General features: G+C 50.6%; 1 protein-coding gene across 1 annotated transcript in view; it reads left to right on the top strand.

The window, feature by feature from the left end:
- The window catches only part of DENND1A (DENN/MADD domain containing 1A), a 311,879-nt gene extending 296,054 nt beyond the window's left edge, over positions 1-15,825 (top strand). Inside the window, exons 12-14 of the mRNA XM_006892585.1 lie at positions 10,382-10,510; positions 13,493-13,748; positions 14,629-15,825. Of these exons, the coding sequence (XP_006892647.1) occupies positions 10,382-10,510; positions 13,493-13,748; positions 14,629-15,822 (1,579 nt within the window). The 3' untranslated portion in view covers positions 15,823-15,825. The remainder of the gene's footprint in view (positions 1-10,381; positions 10,511-13,492; positions 13,749-14,628) is intronic.
- The last annotated feature ends 2,994 nt before the right edge of the window (positions 15,826-18,819 follow it).

Raw genomic sequence — 18,819 nt, forward strand, 5'->3', positions numbered from 1 at the left:
GCCTGGTGGAGGAGAAATTCCCATGGAACTTGATGCTTAGAAAGAGACAAGAAAAACCAGTTGCCATTGTGTCAGCTGCCTACCTGCATCTGAAAAGAACTGGGCTCCATAGGGGGTTTCAGTGGCTGATTTTTTTTCCCCCCAGTGGCTGATTTTTCAGAATATTTTTTAAGAAGTTTTTAAGAAATAGATCAATCCCTTCAATGCCTCAGGATGCACTTGAACTTTCAACACTTCCAGTCAGCAGCTGAGCATGTTAACAATTCATACTACCCAAGGACTAGTAAGAGATCATTAATGTTATTTGTGCCATTGAGTCAGAACCAGCTCACAGCTGCCCTCTAATGAGTTTTCAGAGGTAGTAAATTGCATGCGATAAGACCACCTATCCTTCTTCCATGGAGTAAAAGATCTAAAATAAGCTCTAAAAGGAAGCATTATGATCAACACTGCCACTCCCCTCCCCAGGCTGGCATACTGTGTAGACTGAGGCCAAAGGCACAGTGGCGGAGAGGATCCCCAAGAACCTCCCTCTGCTGCTCAGTCTGCACCCACTGAGTTCTTGCTTGTGAGGTAGCAGTGAACACCAGAGCTGCCGAAGCTACAGAAGGAGACAACATATATGCCACCACAACCTCTTATTTAATCTTCACAGGACCAAGGGGTGTCGGGATCTCAGTGGTTAAAGGATTTACAGTCACTGGAATGTCCAAACTTAGCACAGCCCAGGCCACCTACACAGACTGAGCCCTTTTGTCCCCTAATAGATGAAAGAGGACAAGCCACACAGGAGGCCTGGCTAGCCACATCCTAGGTGTTTGGGTGATTATAATGCTAAGTAAGAATGGTCCAGATTCAGCCACCAAGGGCCATGAGCCATTGCCCTGCTCTGGTCATTGCCACCCACGAATCTGCCATTTATGAAATTTGTGTTTAGAACTGGTTGGACAGCCTTACAGATGATTTGGAAATTGTGGGGGTGGAATAAGTTCACAGAATTATCCTGTTTTAATTCAACTACTTAATGGCATTTCTGTAAATTCTCCTCCTTCGTGTATCTTAACAAAGCTGTAGCTTCCTTGCATTACTGGATCACATGGACTTCCCCCTCATCCCAGAGTCTAGCCTTCTTGAGAACGGCTATAGAAGATCCCACTGTGGGCGAACATGCTCTTCTTCCTGAATACTGCATCTTTAGGTTACTTCCAGAAAATGCCAGGCTACACATCTTTATTCTTGAAGCTTTTTTCCTCATCTGACACCCTTATAAGAAATCAAATGATTAACGACTACATTAATTGAAAACGACATGCTAAGCACTTTGCATACGCCATTTCTTTGAATCCTCACAGCATATCTGTGGGAACAGGTATTATCAGTTTTGTTTTGGAGAGGTAACTAACCTTCTAAGAGGCTGTCACTGCCTTTGGTCACATAGCCAGTTAGCAAAGCTGACCTTAAAATATGTCTGTATAACACCAAAGCCTGTACTTTTCACCAAGAAGATTTCTGCTCCATGCTGCTAAACTTTCTAAAGGATTTGCAACGCTTAATCCTTGCACCTAAACCGTGGGCCCCCTGGGTGTCGGTGTCCGGGGGGAGTCAGGGTCAGAGGAGTGTGGTTGGCATTCACACGTCTTTTTTGCTGAGGAGAAATCCTGCAGGTCATGCTGGCTGGGCAGACAGCCACACACCACAGGGCTGGCCCAAGCTGCTTAGGAATGGGAGAGTCTGATCATCTGAATTGTACTGTATGACCCCAGTACCCGAGGCCCCAGAAGATTAAAATAAGATCAGAAGAAGCTGCCAGAAGCATTTAGTGAGAACTCTACCCACCCAAAGCCTAGGAGCACTTGGTGATGGTGTCTCTTCAGGCCAGTTACACACAGGCTCTGGCAGAAGGGGCTGCATTTGCACTGCCCCCACTCCACCCAAGGCCTGGGCTCAGCTCTGCTTTCAGGTGGCTCCTGACTGGCTCTTGTCAGTGGTAAAGCCCACTTCCCTCCTTCACAGAGACCCCAGCTTCTCTGTGGTAGGAATCCGCAAACTGCCACTCAAAGCAGTCTGGGGGCATGCACGGACTTTTGCAATAGACAAACCTGGGGCAGTGTTAGTCTCTTTGCCCTTTGCTTTTTTTCCTTTTTTTTTTACAAAAAAAAAAAAGATGCCTATCAATATCCTAAGGAACACTGTCTGGAGAAACTGCCCACAGAAGCCATCGTATTAACTCCACTTGCTGGTCTCCCCTGCTGTGGGCCAGGTTTGTTCCATTTCATCTTATGCAGGGATGGCCTCACCACTCTGACATGCTCCTTGACCCATGCCCCATGAGCCACCAACTCGCCTTCCCTCTGCCCACGGTGCCCTGAGTGTTCCTTGATAAAACACCAGCCATGCCATCATGTTGCAGTTCTCGTTCTCTCTCTCTCTCTCTCTCTCTCACACACACACACACACACACAGACACACACACACACCCAGCTGTCTGAGACCTCCAGCAGGCAGGGATCATGTGTCCTTCAGCTTTAACAGTTCAACTCCTGGATTAAAGCCTAGCTCTGACCTCTGCTCAGGGGAATTCCACTGAATGAATGAACAAAGGAATCATTGGAGGCAGGTTGTTGCTTACAGTCCAGCATTCTGGAGATCAGAGATGAGGATCAATTAACAACCGCAAGTGTGTAAGGAGTGCGTGCCCACTGTGTGCTAGGAAATGAACATGAAATTGCCACCACCTCCCTTGGCCGTCTACAAGCCAGAAAACTGTGACCAGCTCCGGGAGCAAGGTTCCAAGATGCCAGCTGGGCCCTGGGCCCCAGGGGGTCGGGGGCAGCTGTCTCAGCATTACCTCCTGGCAGGCCACCAGGACTCACTCCCTGCACGGCCAGGAGTCCAAACACCAAGCAGAAGGTCACAGACCCAATTAGCAAGGCAGAAGGCTCCTGACCTGATGCTCGCTGCCCCTCCTCTCTGACAGTGGGTTATGGGCCCTGGAGACAAAGCCGCACTAGACAAGGAGCTGGAGCCCAGACGAGAAAGGCAGAAACTGCCAGCAAGCATCCCCCAATGCCTGTGTCCACATTGTGTAGCAGCCGGAAGGACACAGGAGCTGCTACTGCCTGGCTGCTCAGAGAGGTGTCACCATCACAGGAATTAGTTCCAGATGAAAAACTCAATCTGTAGAATGTCTCATTTTCAGGACTGCTAAAGTGAGGCATCTCTGACAGACTTTGATATACCAACCAGGTCCCTCCATTCAAGATTCCACGTCACCACTGCTCATGTGCCCGTTACATGGCCAACACGTTCACATGCATCTTCTCGACTAGTTAGCCTGTGACCCAACCATCTGCTAAAATCTCCACAGTGAAATCATTGCTGGTCCTGTTCAGTGCCTAAGAAAGCCAAGGCTCTAACAGATGGGTGACTTACCCTGGATCCAGGAGGTGCACCCATCTCATCTGAATCCCCCTATCTTCTGCTGCCAGGTTCTCAAAGCTGTCCCCAGACATAGGCACTCAGCAGGTAGAAGCCATCCTCAGGAAAAGAGACAGTTCTTCTAAGTAGAGAAAGTGTCCCCAGCTGCCCCCCTCCCTTTCTTCTCTCCACCAAAGAACCTTGAGAGTGGGAAAGTGGAGTGGGGCCTCTGTCCTATGCTTAAGTGTTTCCACCCTCATGAGTGTCCATCTGATGGCCTTGGAAAGACTGTCCAGGGCATGTGGGGCATGGCTGTGCCCATGTGAGTTAGACATAAGTGATTCTTGTTGAAAGAATGAAGGAAGGAATGAAGATACAGGATGAAAAATAACTTAATGGATTAATAAATACAGGTTGGAAAGGTAATGGGTACAACCTAGCCCAAGAAAAAAAGCCAAGTATGGCCTTTTTACTATACTCTGAATTAAAGCCTCTACTCTCCCATATAGAGCCTTAGATAAGACCACACACTCACACACACACACACACACACACGCCCTTTGGCAGAGCAAGTCAGGATGGGAAGATCTGATCTCACAGGCTCACCCATCCCTGCTAGATCAGTCCACCCTCTACTTGGTATTCATAATCCAGTACAACAGTGATCTTCGTCTTATTGTTTGTGAGCAGAACACCATGTTATTTCTCTGCATTCATATGCAACATACGCATTTATACAAAGGTCTTATGTACATACGCATGTCTGTCTCCAAGTCTTCCCCTCTGAGAATTCCCTCAACGTTTATCCTGGGTCACTCAGAACAGCCCCAGTCCAGTTCTAGGTCTTCCTCCGTGGGTCTTGTATCAAATTCATCCCGTCCCTGAGGCCACACTATCTTATTTTCAGCCTGTCTTTTAAACATGCACACGTTCAAAGTGTGGTCTGGAGCACTGGCAGGGTGGCGTGGGGATGGAGGGGACAAGGCCTGCCAGGACTTCAGGCAGGTGCCTCTCTTGGCAACCGGCTTCCGAAAATCCGCCACCAGAAGCCCGATGGCGCATACTCACCCTGCGTCAGAATTAACTCGACAGCGGGCTAATAGTGTGCCCAGCCGAGTACTCCTGTGCAGCCTTGAAGGCAAAGGCCATCACGCCCATTCTTGAACACTCAGAGATGTTCCCACACAGATGACAATCTTAGAATCTTTTGGTAGATAACTTAAGGGTAACGATTGAATATTCCCTTTATGCAAGGCACTATCAAAGCACTTCACAAATCTTTTTCATTCAACTTTTTTAAACCCTAACAGGAAAGTTCTAGAATCTCCATTTTACATAAGGTATTGAGACCTAGAAAGGCAAACTTTACCCAGGTCCTTGAGCTCGGAGGTGGAAGACGGTGGAAGGCTGGGCCGACGACCAGCATTCACTAGGCAGGCAGGACCAGGCCTCACCTTTGGCTCTGTCCCTGTTCATCAGCCCCACGGGAGCCCGGCCACCGAGGGATGCCAGAGCAGCCAGGACATTTACAAAGTAAAGCTGCTTTGTACTGGAATGAAATGATTCTTTTAAAAATGATCACCAGCTCCCGTTCATTACCCCTGGAGACCAAGTCCTTGCTGGGTTCCCCCCCCCTTCTTTATCTCAAGTACATTTAAATGTCAATTAAATTTGAAATATCTACATTTGTCAGCATTTCATTTTGGGCCAGCGTGACGTGCTGCTGATGTGTCCACGCGATATGACACATGAAAAAAACTCTCGAGATGCAGATCTTCCTCATTAAAAAATAAGCTCCTGCGATCCCGGTGCCGCCGAGAGCCACAGAGCACGTCCGCGCTTCCTGACGCCGTGTCTCTGACATGGTATTTAAAAAGGAACAGCCTCGCCTGTCACCAGTGTCACATGCACGCGCTAACCGGCGACACGTTAAACCAAACATTAGAAAGGGTTCGGGAAGTCATCTGCATGGTAGCTCCGAGCGGGGATGAGGTGGGCAGAGGCGGGAGCCGCCGTAGGGAGATGATGGGGTTCTGGGCAGTGATGGACAGCAGGGCCACTTTCTCACCAAGACTCCGGCGGTCCTCACTGGGTAGCCAGGTTCGCCACAACCTGCCTTTTCACAGACAGCTCTTTGTGTATAATCAAATCCGGGCAAGTAGTGGGTGGCAGACTGCAGGGTAGTAGCTGAATTGGGTTAATGAGGGAAGAGGTATACTTTATATAGCTTTATCTATATAGATATTTTTTTTTCTGCCTCAAGCTAATAAAAAATTTAAACCTGGACATTCCTAATAGTTTATCTTTTATCTTTGACAAATACCTGACTGTATGTTTCATAGGAGCCTTCGAATCTCAGTGAGTCTATTTTGAAAGCTCATCTTTTGTTAAAAGTAGAGAGAGGAAGCACCCTACCTCATTTCATTGTCTCAGAACCATGAAATGAAGGAGGCAGGATCAAGTCGTGGCTTAGAGTCAGGCAAATCCAGGCACCATCTCAGGCTCTGCTTTGGCTGCTGTGTGGCCCTGAACAAGTGACTCCCACTCTCTGAGCCTAGGCTGCTTCCTCTGCAAACGGGAAATGTGAGGGATTAATGAGAAGCTGTGTGGACAGCATTTAGTTCAACCTGTGAGTACTGCTGTGATCAGGTAGTTGTGGACTCAAGGATTGGTCCTGTGTCTGCAGCAATGGCCTCAAGTATGTCAGAGATGATAAGGTTGGCGCAGGATAGGACAGGGTGAGTCGACTTGACAGCACTTAACAACAGTAACAAAAACATGAGTTTACTGGTATCTCTGTGGCTTGGTGGTAAGGAGTGGTGCTACCAGTCCAAAGGAACATGATTTGAATCTACCAGCTGCTCTGTGAGGGAAAGATGGGCATTTCACCTCCCATGTAGTTTATTACCTGTGAAAACCTGCTGGAGGGGCAGCTGTGAGTCGTTTCTGACTTGATAGTACTTAACAACAAGTACAGCTTGGATCACCATCATCACCCATGTGGCTAAAACATTCAGATCTGGCCTAATTCCAGGGTAGACCTCTCTCCTGGGTACCCTGTCACTCTCCAAAGTCAGGTCAGATGTTTAGGAGACACCCTAGGTCTGTGACGTGCATGACCAGGCTCGAGGGGGAGGTGGTTTATGAGATAGAAATAAAGGCTCCTCCTCCCTGTCTTCATTCCCCTGCCCACTCCATAGCCACTTCGGTACGGGGAGGCAGGACATTAATAGTGATGCGAGCTGTGGCAGCCTGAACTGTCAACTCCAGGGCCCAGTCCAGCTCTGTGCTCTTATGTTAAGCCAGAAATCCCTGCAGGTTTAGTGGACTCAGCTAAAGCCCTCAGCCCCGGCTACACTGTGTGCTTCTCCAGCTTGGTGGGTCACAGGAGGGTGGTACTTAAGATGTGTTCGAGGTCCACACAGCCTCATTCAGTCTCCAAGCAGGAGAAGCAGCCCCTCTTGGATACCCACACCGTCAGTCTGGCTTATGGAAGAGTGCAGGCCCTATTGGTGGTTAACCCTGGCACGGCATCCCTGCACGTCACATCCTGGCTGTGTCCCTTCATCACTTCACTCCTGTTCACCAGTGTCATGGGCCTGCTCACAACAGGTACTTGGAAAGTATCCCATAGGTGGATGAGTGGATTGATTAAAGAAGATTCATCCTCTATAAAATCAATGTAGAAATACCTTCCTGCTGGTCAGTTGTGGGTAGAAGGAACAGAGGTCAAACCTCTGGCCCAGTTCCTGCTGCTGCTGCTGTCTTTGGCATCACTGAGTCAGTTCTGGCTCAGAACAACCCCATCATTCTCTTGACTGTAATCTTTAGGGGAATAGATCACCAGGTCCTTCTCCCATGGAATCAAACTACCGACCTTTCCATTAGCAGCCAGCCACCTAACTGTTATGCTACCGTGGCTCCTTGGCCTACTCTCAATTTGCAGATATTATGCTAAACATTTTTCTGTGGTTCCTCTGTCCCCTGTATACAGGACACCTTTGTCCCCAAGCATTGTTTCACCTTACATATCTCAAAGGATATGAAATGCATATCTTTTTCTTCTGAAGCCACAGCTGATGACAGGAGATCCTTGATGAGCAGGGCCCCAGGAAAGAGCAAAGTAGGTTTATATATGACCTGTGTCCCCTAGGAGACCTTTCCAGCATGCCTCCTTTCATTTGTTCAGTCAGCAAACATCCATTATGCTGATGCTGAGATCCAGGTGACAGAGAGCAAGCCAAGCTTCTGCTCTTGAGGAGCTCAACTCAAAGAATTCTATAGAAAATAAGAAGTGATAAGATATGTGGCATGGGTAAGGGTTGACTCTACTTGGGGAGACTTGGGCTGAGCATTCCAGGAGGGCTTCGCAGAAGAAGTGACATCTGAGCTAAATCTTAAAAAACCTGTAGAGCAGTTAATTCACCAAGGAGGGTGGGAGGTTACAGGGCCACATGTCCTCTGGGGTGGTAGCATGGCTATAGGTAGGGTTGGGCAAACAAGGCTGGAGAGGTGGCAGTTCAGGCAGGCAGCCTGGAGTCTGCCCTGCTTGGAGCTTGGCCTTGACTGCAGCTCAGCAGCCTCACCTATCGACCAGAAGTCCCACAGAGCTGAGCATGAGGCCGGGGTGCCCATCCTGCTCAGGAGAGTAGTCTGTGGGAATGTGAACAAGAGTGGCTTTCGCTAACTTAATCGGGTAAGTGAATATTTGAACATCTGACCATTATTAAATTTTTACACTTTATACGGTGGATTTACTCACCCCGTAACTGATCACAGTGAGATCAGGGTTCAGACCAGCAGCTTTGCAGGTTTCAAACAGGAGTGTGATGGAGTCAGATGTGTGGTTCCAAACTGACCTCTGGTGGCTGCGTGGAGGGTGACCCACTGGCCTTCCTGCCCCAGTAGTTTCTATCCGGACTCATGAAAGGGGAGGGAGCTGGCTGCCTTACCCAGAAGCTGACCAGGGTGTGGCTCTCAGTCTGGTCTTCCTGCCCTCTCAGTGCTCCTCCTGGTCCGAGAAAAGCTGACGTGTGTCTGCTCTCCTCTCCAACACCCAGCAAGGAAGCTGGGAGGACAGAACACTGCATCTCCACAACTTTCCAGTAGAAGACCCTCACCAAGTGGCTTCCCTTTGCTGGCCACAGCCTCCACTTCAGAACCAGCAGACTCCTCCCTGACATCCAGTGACGTGAGGAAATGAAGGCACAGCACTCAGATCCAACATCTGGTCTGTCTGCTTCTCAAAGAGCACAGTCTTGGGTAACAACTGAAACTGCCCCAGTGACACTGGATAACAGCAAAGCCCAGTACAGATCCACTCTCACGATTTACCAGCAACAGTTGCTGCCCTTTACTTTCATGTGCTATTTTCCACACATTAATATTTCCTGAAATAAAATCTTAAAGGAATCCCATCATCTAAAGCAAAGAAAGCATACTTCTTGGGGTGAGAAGAAATGGGGATGATGATTCACCTCTTACGTCTCCTGTCCCACACTCTGCAAACATCCCACCCATGGATGAGGACTCTGTATAGGAGCTGTGGGATGGCTTCCTCTTCCACCAGACACAGGCCTGGCGAGGCCGCCTCGGATCTGGGATTTGAACCCAGGTCTGCCCCATCCAGTTAATCTCCTGAGCACACAGCCTCTCGCAGGCCCCAGCCAGTGTATAATTCATGGGAGCCAGGCAGCGTGTTTCTCTGGGCTGTGTATGTGTTTGTGTTTATAGAGGTAGTGCTCACAGGTGGCTGACAAGGGAGATATATTTTTTATAACAATGAATATTTAATTTCCACATCACAGATGAAAAAGACTCTCTGAAGAGGCATCTGAGGGAGACTCCAGAGAGCAGCTGCTAATCAGAAAAGGGCCTTCTCGCAAGTGCTCTTTCCACGTGGCTCACTTTTTTCTTGAACTTCTTTACTTTTTTATTTTTCCCTGATTACCAAAATTGATAATTCTCATTGTGAAGACAAGACGAAAATCACCCAGAACCCCACTGACTGTCTTTGATATTTAGACACATCTTTCCAGTCTTCATTTCTAGGTGTGTTTTTATTAGTAAACGGATGAGAAAGCTAACTAAAATTCTGTATTGAGTCTTGAAATTGTTCTTTATAAGCTTTATACTTAACTGGAGCATGAAAGTCATCCAGCGGTACCAGAATCAAGCCACTGGATCCCTATTGGCACAAATTTGGGTTGTGTTCTGTCATGTAACATTATAAACAGAGCAGGAGTGAACATCTTTGTCCATAAATTTTGCTACCTTTGCTGAAGGGTCAGAACCAACCCAGAGTTGACCCTCCAGCATGATTCCAGAGGCAACAAGTCACATGGGAGGAGATTGCTCATCTTTTTCCTGTGGAGCAGCTGGTAGATTTGAACTGAGTGCCTTTGGGATTGCAGCCCAGCTTCTGACTGCAAGACCACCAAACACCTTTGCTATGTTTGTTGTCATTGTGTACCGTCAAGTCGAAACCAACCCATAGCTGACCCTCTAGCAGGTTTTCAGAGGCAGTAAATCACTCAGGAGGAAATTTCCCATCTTTCTCCTGAGGAGCAGCTGATGGGTTTGAACCAGGTGACCCAGAGTGCAGTGGATAGCTTACCAATAGACCACCAGAGCTCCCATTTAGATGATCTAAATGAAAGTAGAATTACTAGGTTAGGATGAATAGATCATGCGTTTAAGGCTCTTGACCTATTTGACAATTGCAGTTTCTTTTGTTCTGTCTGCGAACAGTTCCTCCATCTTGGGGTTCAGCAGGTCTCCCCAGCCTTCCTCTGGAGAGCCTGACTGCCTGGCTGGTCAGGATGTGCTCTGAACCCTAGAGCAGTCCTAGCCCAGGATGGGGGCATGGACCAGGCCTGGCCTTGCTAACCCTCCTCCTCACCGCACCGTGGAGTCCTCATGGCATCCCCTAACTTTTCTCTTTCTTTTGTCTCCTCTATCCTAGCCTGGTAAAGCCTTTGCGACACTATGCAGTCTTTCTCTCCGAAGACTCCTCTGATGATGAATGCCAGCGGGAAGAGGGCCCGAGCTCTGGCTTCACCGAAAGCTTTTTCTTCTCCGCTCCCTTTGAATGGTCTCTTCTTCCTTCTTCCATTTCCCTGATGCAATGCTTGCCTTGAGCTCGGCTTGGTGACTCTGGGGCCGCCATTGGGGTGGTGGGCCGTGCTGCCTGCTGTTGGTTCGGGCATGGGTGTTCGAAGCTGCCGCCTGCCAAGCACCCAAGTGCTAACTTGCAGGGTGAACCCCACCTCCATGCTCGGGTACACATTCTGCTAGAGCCACAGGAGTGAGAAGGTGGAGGGAGGGTACGGGCTCTGGGATGCAGGGCAGGAGCGTGATTCCACCACAGAGCGATTATGCACATCATTATTCATTGAGTTGTTGGCTACAACTAGCCTACTTGCTGATGGCAAAGTCCCCTTCTCCCAGCACATCTTAGAAAGCCTGTGGAGGTGGCAGGTCTAATTTTAGGTTATAAGAAAATTAACTTTACTGATTAATAGCGTGTATGCACATACCCCAGTGTTTTACGGATCTATTTGGCTTTTTAGAGATAAGTTTTACCATAATTATTTATAGCCCAAACCACATAATAATTACTAGGAGCATTTTTTTAAAAAAAGAAAAATATTTCATACACACATAAAAAAAATCCAACCACCTCCCAAAATTAAGCTTTTGTATCCTTTCTTTGCTAGTTCTTCACCCTCTACCTACTTGTTTTTCAGTGCTAGGATCGAGCATAGAAACAGCTGTTGCCTTTTTTGTTTAACAAGGTAATGTAAGCATTTTTCACCTTGGCCTGTGAGGAAAAGGGCACGAAGCCCTAGGAACCCTCTGAGGAGTGGATTATTAATCTATCAGTGGCCCACTGGGAGAAAAATGGACTATCTGGCCAGTTCACAGCCTTGGAAACTGCTGGAGGGTCAGCTATGAATGGCTTCCGACCCAGTGGCGGTGGTTTTGGATTTGAGGCACCATCTTCTTGTTCCCAGACTCTAGTGGAAGCCCCAGTGTCAGGCTTCACCTGAGATCATGACCCCTTTTCCTAGACTGGTGAGCTCAAGATTCCTTTGGATGCCTTATAAACCCCAAACCGTTCTTTCTCATGCCTCCAAAGGACAATAGGGCCCAGGATTAGATGCCTGGTCTCTAGTGCCATCAATTCACCTGTCGCTCCCCTCCTGAGGCCTCATCTACAAAGTGGGAGGCTCCCCACATCTCTCCAGGTTCATGTCATCCTTCCAGTTTGTAACTGAATCTTCTTCTCTTATGTTTAATGTCTCTTTAAAATGCCTTAAATATTAGCTTTGCCCTAAGCAATAGTATCTGTGATGGCGAAGATTTAATGTATTAGTCATTATTTCTGTTACTAATTAAAATATAGAGCCATTTAAATAGACTTGATCACCAATTTAAAATCACCTTGCAGATAAAGGTCTGTGGCTTGGGTGACATCTGAGGACTCCCTCACCTCTTGAGGCTAGAAGATCAAGTGCAAGGTTTAGCTCCATCATACTCTTTTTTAAATTATTAATTTTTTAAACAGTGGATAATGCTCACTTCTTTACCCCATGACCTCAGGCCTCCATGTGTTTAGAAAGGAACCAGCCCATCTTAAAACAGGCAGTGAAAAAGAACACTCCGTTAACCTTAAGAAACCCACTGCCTCTTCTTATACCCTGCATTGTACTTATATTTAATTAAAGGCTCTTCAGTTCTACTCTGACCTACAGGGTTGCTGTGAGTCAGAATCAGCTCCGTGACAATGGTTAGATAGTCTTGGTCTGAGATTTTGGAGTCTCTCAGACTTGGCTTCCGTTTCTGCCTTTAGCCACATGTGTGACAAGGGGTGAGCTGTTTAGCCTCTCTGGGCTCCAGTGTTGTCCACAGAGTGGGGTGTGGGCCCTCTCTCGCGGGCGGGTCCGACTGATGAAGTGGGGACTGCGCTGAGCCGCGCTCCTTCCGCTCCATTGCGAGTGGGCCTTCAGCACGGGCCTCCACAGAACCAGCAGGTGGCGCACTTTCTCCACTCTACCGGCCGGCCTGAGCCTGGGGCCGCGGGAAGCCCCAGCTTCCTCCCTTAGAGCGGAGATGCTGCTCCGGCTGGTGGTTCCCCCAAAGGCCACGGTGTCCCCACACACCTCTGATGCCCCATGAGAAAGGAAAAACAGGAGGAGCTGTTGCCAACATGTGGGTCTGGCTGGTACAGTTTTGAAGCTCCTCAAGCAGGGTCAGCCCGTGTGATAGTTGAGCTTACTGGTGAGTTGTTAGTGCTGAGAGCAGCATTTGCATGCCCGCTGTGCACCTGGCACTGCATCTGTTCTTGTTATTGAGGCTCAGAGAGGCTGAGAGACTTGCCCAAAGTCTCTCAGCAAGCAGTGGTAGATCCTAGACCACCCCCTCTGAGGATCCAAGGACTTGCCAGGCTGCCCCCCCAATGAAGAGCACCCCCATTCTCCATGAGTCATTCACAGGACCTGACTGCAGAGGGCGGGGCCGGGTGGGAGTGCAGATAGTGGCCTCAGGAATGTGTCTGTCTGTGCATTCCCCTCCCGGTTGTCTCTCCTTGTGAGTGCCTTGTCTGAAGGGCACCGCAAGCCCCTTCTAGGGGCACTGCTCCAAGTGGAGTTGCTAACTGAAAGATCAGTGGTTCAAATCCACCAATACCCACACTAGAGAAGAGACCTAGAAATCTCAAGCAAATATTACAAACTAAGAAACCCTAAGGGGCAGTTGCATGCTGACCTGTTGAGTCACCTTGAGTTGTAACTGATTCTGTGGCATCCAACAGCCACAGGCTCCCTCCTTGCACGTGAGAGCCAGAGCATCTCACTCAGGGTCCCACAATGGGTGGCAGAACACCAACTGAGATTCCAGCCTGTCCAAGTGCAAAGCTTATTTCCTTAAAACCCAGATTGGTACATGATGGGGCCCAGGACACACTTTAGGGTATGGGCCTCAAAAAGGGACTTTTTTGTGGGGTCCTGGGACTGCTTATTCCTTGCATGGAAGCTCTCGGGCAGAGACTCCAACCTGCTTTGTCTCCTCCCAGGCCACAGCCATACCGGACGCTCAAGGAGTCAGACAGTGCAGGTGATGAGGCAGAGAGTCCAGAGCAGCGGATGCGGGAGCCCACGGGCCCTGCCCCAGCTCTGCCTGACCGGGCTGCCAGCATCGACCTCCTAGAAGACATCTTCAACAGTCTAGACATGGAGGCCCCGCTGCAGCCTCTGGGCCAGGCCAAGAGCTTGGAGGACCTTCGGATGCCTCAAGACCTGCAGGAGCAGCCAGGGACCTTTGATTACCAGGTGTGTGTAAGCTACCCACATCCCACTTCCCCATATCTGCCAGTGGAAGACACCCCAGGGCAAATAGCATCTTTGCCAAGTCCTCAGACAATGGGCAAGATCTGACTGACTAATCCTGCCGGTCAGCTCGACAAACAGGCAGTGGCCGCTGGAGATTCCAGAACCTGTTCTGGAGATTCCAGAACCTACCCAGCGAGGAGCTTTGTCCCTGGCAGAACTGGAATGTCACTCCCCACTAAGGATCCTGGGAATTGGGGTCCTGCATGATGCCAGTAAAATTTTAATCAGTCACCTCCCTTGCTCCGTCCTTGGGTTCCTTACTTCCAAGTCAGAGCTGCTTACGTTCATCTGTTCTCCTTCAGGAGTCGTCTACTACTGTTCCCATTTGGCTTGTGAGGAAACTCAGGCCATAGCAATGGGGAGTGACTGGCCTGAGGTCACACAGCTTGTAAATGGCAGAGCAGACACTTGAACTTAATCTTCCTGTTTCCTCCGTCAGTCTTACCCTCTGAGGCCTACAGGCCATCCAGGATGCCACACACTTGGAAAAGGAAAACTGGCCAGGTCAATAGATGGAAACACTTTCCTAAAATTACTTGGCAGCCATAGGCATGACATGATTGGCAGTTTCTCTGGAATCCTTTTGTGCCAAATAGTGAGAAAAGCCTGGACTAAGAGTCCAGCAAAACTGGCTCATCTGATGAGTGACCCGGGAGGGACACAGTTCTGAGCCCCAGCTCCCTGTCTGCTAGAAAACTACCCCTCCACCTATCCCGGTGCCCGCCGCCCGCCTGGCACACAGGAGCAATGTGGGAATGGGCACAGACTACCTGGTCCAGGGCAGCACGTGGTCACTGTTTCCCATACTCTCTCCAAACAGAGGCTGGACCTGGGCGGGAGTGAGAGAAGTCGAGGCATGCCAGTGACCTTGAAGCTTGCCCACCCGTACAACAAGCTCTGGAGCCTGGGCCAGGATGACATGGCCATCCCGAGCAAGCCCCCTGCTACCTCCCCCGAGAAGCCCTCACCCTGGCTCGGGAACTCCCCTGCACTGTGCAGCAGGCCTCAGAACCAGGAAAGCGTCTTCAACGCTAGCAACAAGGAGGAGTTGCTCACCCCTGCTCCGGGCAGTATCACCATCCCCCGGCCCCAGGGCAGGAAGACCCCAGAGCTGGGCATCGTGCCGCCGCCACCGGCCGGCCGCCCAGCCAAGCTGCAGGCTGCTGGCACTGCTCTTGGCGACTTCTCAGAGCGGCTGCAGACTGAGCGGGAAAGACGAGCTACCCAGAGCCCTGCCCCATTCTCAGGGCATCTCCCCAGCACTGCCCCCCAAGGCACCCCTGAACTGCTCCAGCCGCTCAGCCTGACCCAGGGGTCCACTGGCACAAGCAGCGATGCCCTGCTAGCCCTCCTGGATCCACTTCACACTGCCTGGCCAGGCAGCACCCTCGCACCAGGCCCTCCCACCCCAAACGTAGCCACCCCTTTCACCCCACAGTTCAGTTTCCCTACCACAGGGACCCCTAGCCCATTCCCACAGCCGTCACTCAACCCCTTTGTCCCATCTGTGCCAGCCCCACTGCCCACCATGCCCCTGGTCTCCACACCCACTGGGCCTTTTGGGGCCCCTGCTGCCTCCCTGGGGCCACCTTTTGCCCCCAACCTCCTGCTGGCAAATTCTGGCTTCTGTGTGCCACATAGATCTCAGCCCAGCCTATCTGCCCTCTCCATGCCCAATCTCTTTGGCCAAATGCCCATGGGCACCCACACCAGCCCCCTACAGCCGCTGGGCCCCCCAGCAGTTGCCCCTTCAAGGATCCGAACATTACCCCTGGCCCGCTCAAGTGCCAGGGCCGCTGAGGCCAAGCAGGGGCTGGTCCTGAGGCCTGGAGACCCCCCACTCCTTCCTCCTCAGCCCCCCCAGAGCCTGGAGCCACCGCTGCAGCCCTCTGCTCCTCAGGAGGCCAGAGACCCCTTTGAGGATTTGTTACAGAAAACCAAGCAAGACGTGAGCCCAGCCCCTGCCCCGGGCTCGGTGGAGCAGCTCCGGAAGCAGTGGGAGACATTTGAGTGAGCCCTGGGATTGTCATCATGATGCCCAATGTTAGCCACCTACCTTATCCTGTCTCCTCCCGTTTCTGCCCAGTTTCTGCTGATGGGAAGGAATGGGAGTCCTCACCACCTTCCCTCCTGCCTGTCCACACTGCCCATCTCTGAGGTATGGCCATAGGAGGGCGGTGCCAGCTGCGACCTGGGAATTGTCTCAGCTCCTGCCTGTCCATTCCACCCACTCCTTCCCCTCTTCAGCATCCAGATGGTCAGCTGGGCCAATGATGCCTTCACCCAGATCCTACCTATCTTCCCTCTGGAAAGAAACCTTCATAAGGAACCACGAGTCTCCTCAAGGTCTCTCTTCCTGCCCTCCTCCTGTGTCATCTGTGGCCTGGTCCAGCAGGCCTCCGTGATGGGCACAGATGTCAGTGTTACCCTTGGCGGGCACCACAATCAAGAATTTAAAGGATGCCTTCAGCCCCCACCAGTATTCCTGGTGGGATATTTCCAAATCCCCTATAGCAATATACACTCATTCTTTCATGAGGGTTTACCCAACCCTAAAATTGAGTTGTTTTTAGCATAGAAGGGATTTGGGGGCTGAGGGATCCTCTGAGTCCCTGGTGAGGGCCAAAGTCCATCAGCCCTGCAGAAGGTCTGGGGAGCACCAGCAACTCTGATTTTTAGGAAGAAAAATACAAACCAATAAATCTGAGTGTATCGGGAGGCAGGCCCAGCCCCCATCCAGATCTCTGGCCCTTAGACACCTGTGTGTCCTGGTTCTCAGGTTCCAGTCGGCCTGGGCCAGGAGGCTTGAGTCACTTGGGATTCAGTGAGAGGAGCACTATGGTCACAAGTGATGCCATTGATTGATGGGGACACAGTTGGTGCTCCCTCGGTCAGACAGGAGCAGTAGCACTGAGTGCCCTCTCCAGGTCCACGAGGAGGGGACAGGAAGGAGCCTGGAGGTAGAAGGCAGGCCAGAACCCAGCCTCCCCACTGCCTCAGTCTTCGCCAGCACAGAAATTCCAGAGGCCAACATCACCAAAGTTAAATTGAAATATTTGTTATTGTTTCCTTTCTTTTCCTTTCTCTTTTCTACCTTATTGAATTGATGAATCTTGAAATGGACTGATTTCCATGAACCAAGTTAAAATATGGTTCAACCTTTTATGAAAACAAGCCTCTGAGACATGCAGGAAATTGTGAGCGTTTTGACCTGATTTCTCATTTCCTGTTAGTGGATGGTCAGACACAGTCTACCCAGGGGTGTCTGGTGGGGCCCAGGGGGGTACGTGGAGCCCCATCTCTCTAGGGAGCACCATTGGTGTGTGCAAGTCTGGGGTCATGGCTGCTTCCTAGGCTCTGTGAGGATGGAAGAGCTGGCCCTGAGGTTGGCTCTGGCATGAGCTTTGAGGAGCTGCTGGCCCAGCGCACAGCCCCTTCCCTAATAAATCATGACCCTTTGGGCAGATTTTCTCTCAAATTGTCAAGAGTGTCCTCTGGCTGCTATGGGAGTCATTCCACCCATCCATTTGGTGCAGCTCATTGGTGGGCCCAAGCTGAGGGATACTGGGTGGCACTAGGGAGCCCACCCTGAGGTAACCCCAGCTGAGCTGGGGGTGCAGACTCAACATCTACTTGAGCACTATTGTCTTTTCACTTGCTGGGTGGATTTTGCAGACCCAAGAATGACTTTTGTGTGTGCATTCAATAAAATCTTGGGGAGAAGGCTGCTTTCCCTGTGTCCCTGAGGAAGAAGTGGAAGGAGGGGAGGCCCAGGAGAGGAGGCCTCAACGGCCAGAACTATCCAGTTCTGGAGAGGTGGAGGACATGGTACAAGGAAGTTAGGAAAGGACATGAACCCTGGCTGATTGCACAGCCCATTTCCACTCGGGGCTCTGAGCTGGGCTCCTTCCCCGTTCCGCACAAGGAGGACACAGGGCTGGAACTAGTCAGGTGAGTGGCTGTCAGGAACATCAAGAAGTCTGGTCACAGGTGAGCTCAGGCCTGATGGGGCTCCTCAGCAGGGCCATGGGCCACAGGTGGTACTTCAGCAGTACAGAAGGCCTGAGCATGCCCAGGTTCCAGTAAAGAGCAAATTCAGTCTGCATTTGCCTCCCAAGATCTGACCTTAGCATGAGCAGAGCCCCAGACTCTGCCCTACTGGAGAGTTTGTGTTTGAAGGAGCACTAGGAGCCGACCACTCAGATGAACATCAAACACACCTCTCCTTGTCCATATCTGACTGTCACTGGGCCCTCCTCCCTCTCTGGACTGCACCTCTCAAAAGTGGCAGCAGCCCAGGAACCAGGAACCGGGGAAGAGGATGCAGGCCGCCTCAGAGTGGGGCAGCCTGGCTTTTCTCTTTATCTGTTAAGGTCCCACATAAAATGCCTTTTCTCAGGAGCCCACAACTGACACAGACTTGCCAAATCCTTGACTTAAATAAACAACCTATTAAGTGGCTTGGCTGTGTCTAAGATGTTAATGCCAGATGCTTCCACCTTCCCCAGGGCCATGCGAAAAGTTAAGGGCCAGTCATCCTGCCTTCTACAGGATAAGGACCAGCGTCTTAACCAATTGTTCTGAGGTTTTCCTGATCCTGTTGGTGCTGCTTCTCCCCCTTCACCCTCCCCAGTTATCACAAGAGTCTGACTTTAATTTGACTGGTGTGTCTCCTGGCTGCTTGCTGCCTGAACGCTCTAGGGGGCTACATGGTCACCCTCCAAGTTAAGCATGTGGAAATGTCTCCTGGCGCAGTTCTAGTCAGCGTTGAGGCTGTCAGCATGCTCCTTGGAGGCAGGGAGGCCCTCACCTGGGAGCTCTGCTGGGATCAGTGTACGATAGCTGGAGGTCACCAGAGCCTGGAATTGCAAGCAGCAAGAGCCCTGACATCAAGAGGTAACACCAGTCTGCAGCACTCATCCAGCAATCCTGGGGGTTTCCTCATAGTCCTGTCTGTGAATCACCCCTTAACATCCACACAAGAGCTTCTGGAATGCAGACAAAGGTGTGA

The sequence above is a fragment of the Elephantulus edwardii genome, unplaced genomic scaffold (genome assembly GCF_000299155.1).
Source record: "Elephantulus edwardii isolate Elephantulus edwardi_28Jun2011 unplaced genomic scaffold, EleEdw1.0 scaffold00116, whole genome shotgun sequence".
NCBI lineage: Eukaryota > Metazoa > Chordata > Mammalia > Macroscelidea > Macroscelididae > Elephantulus > Elephantulus edwardii.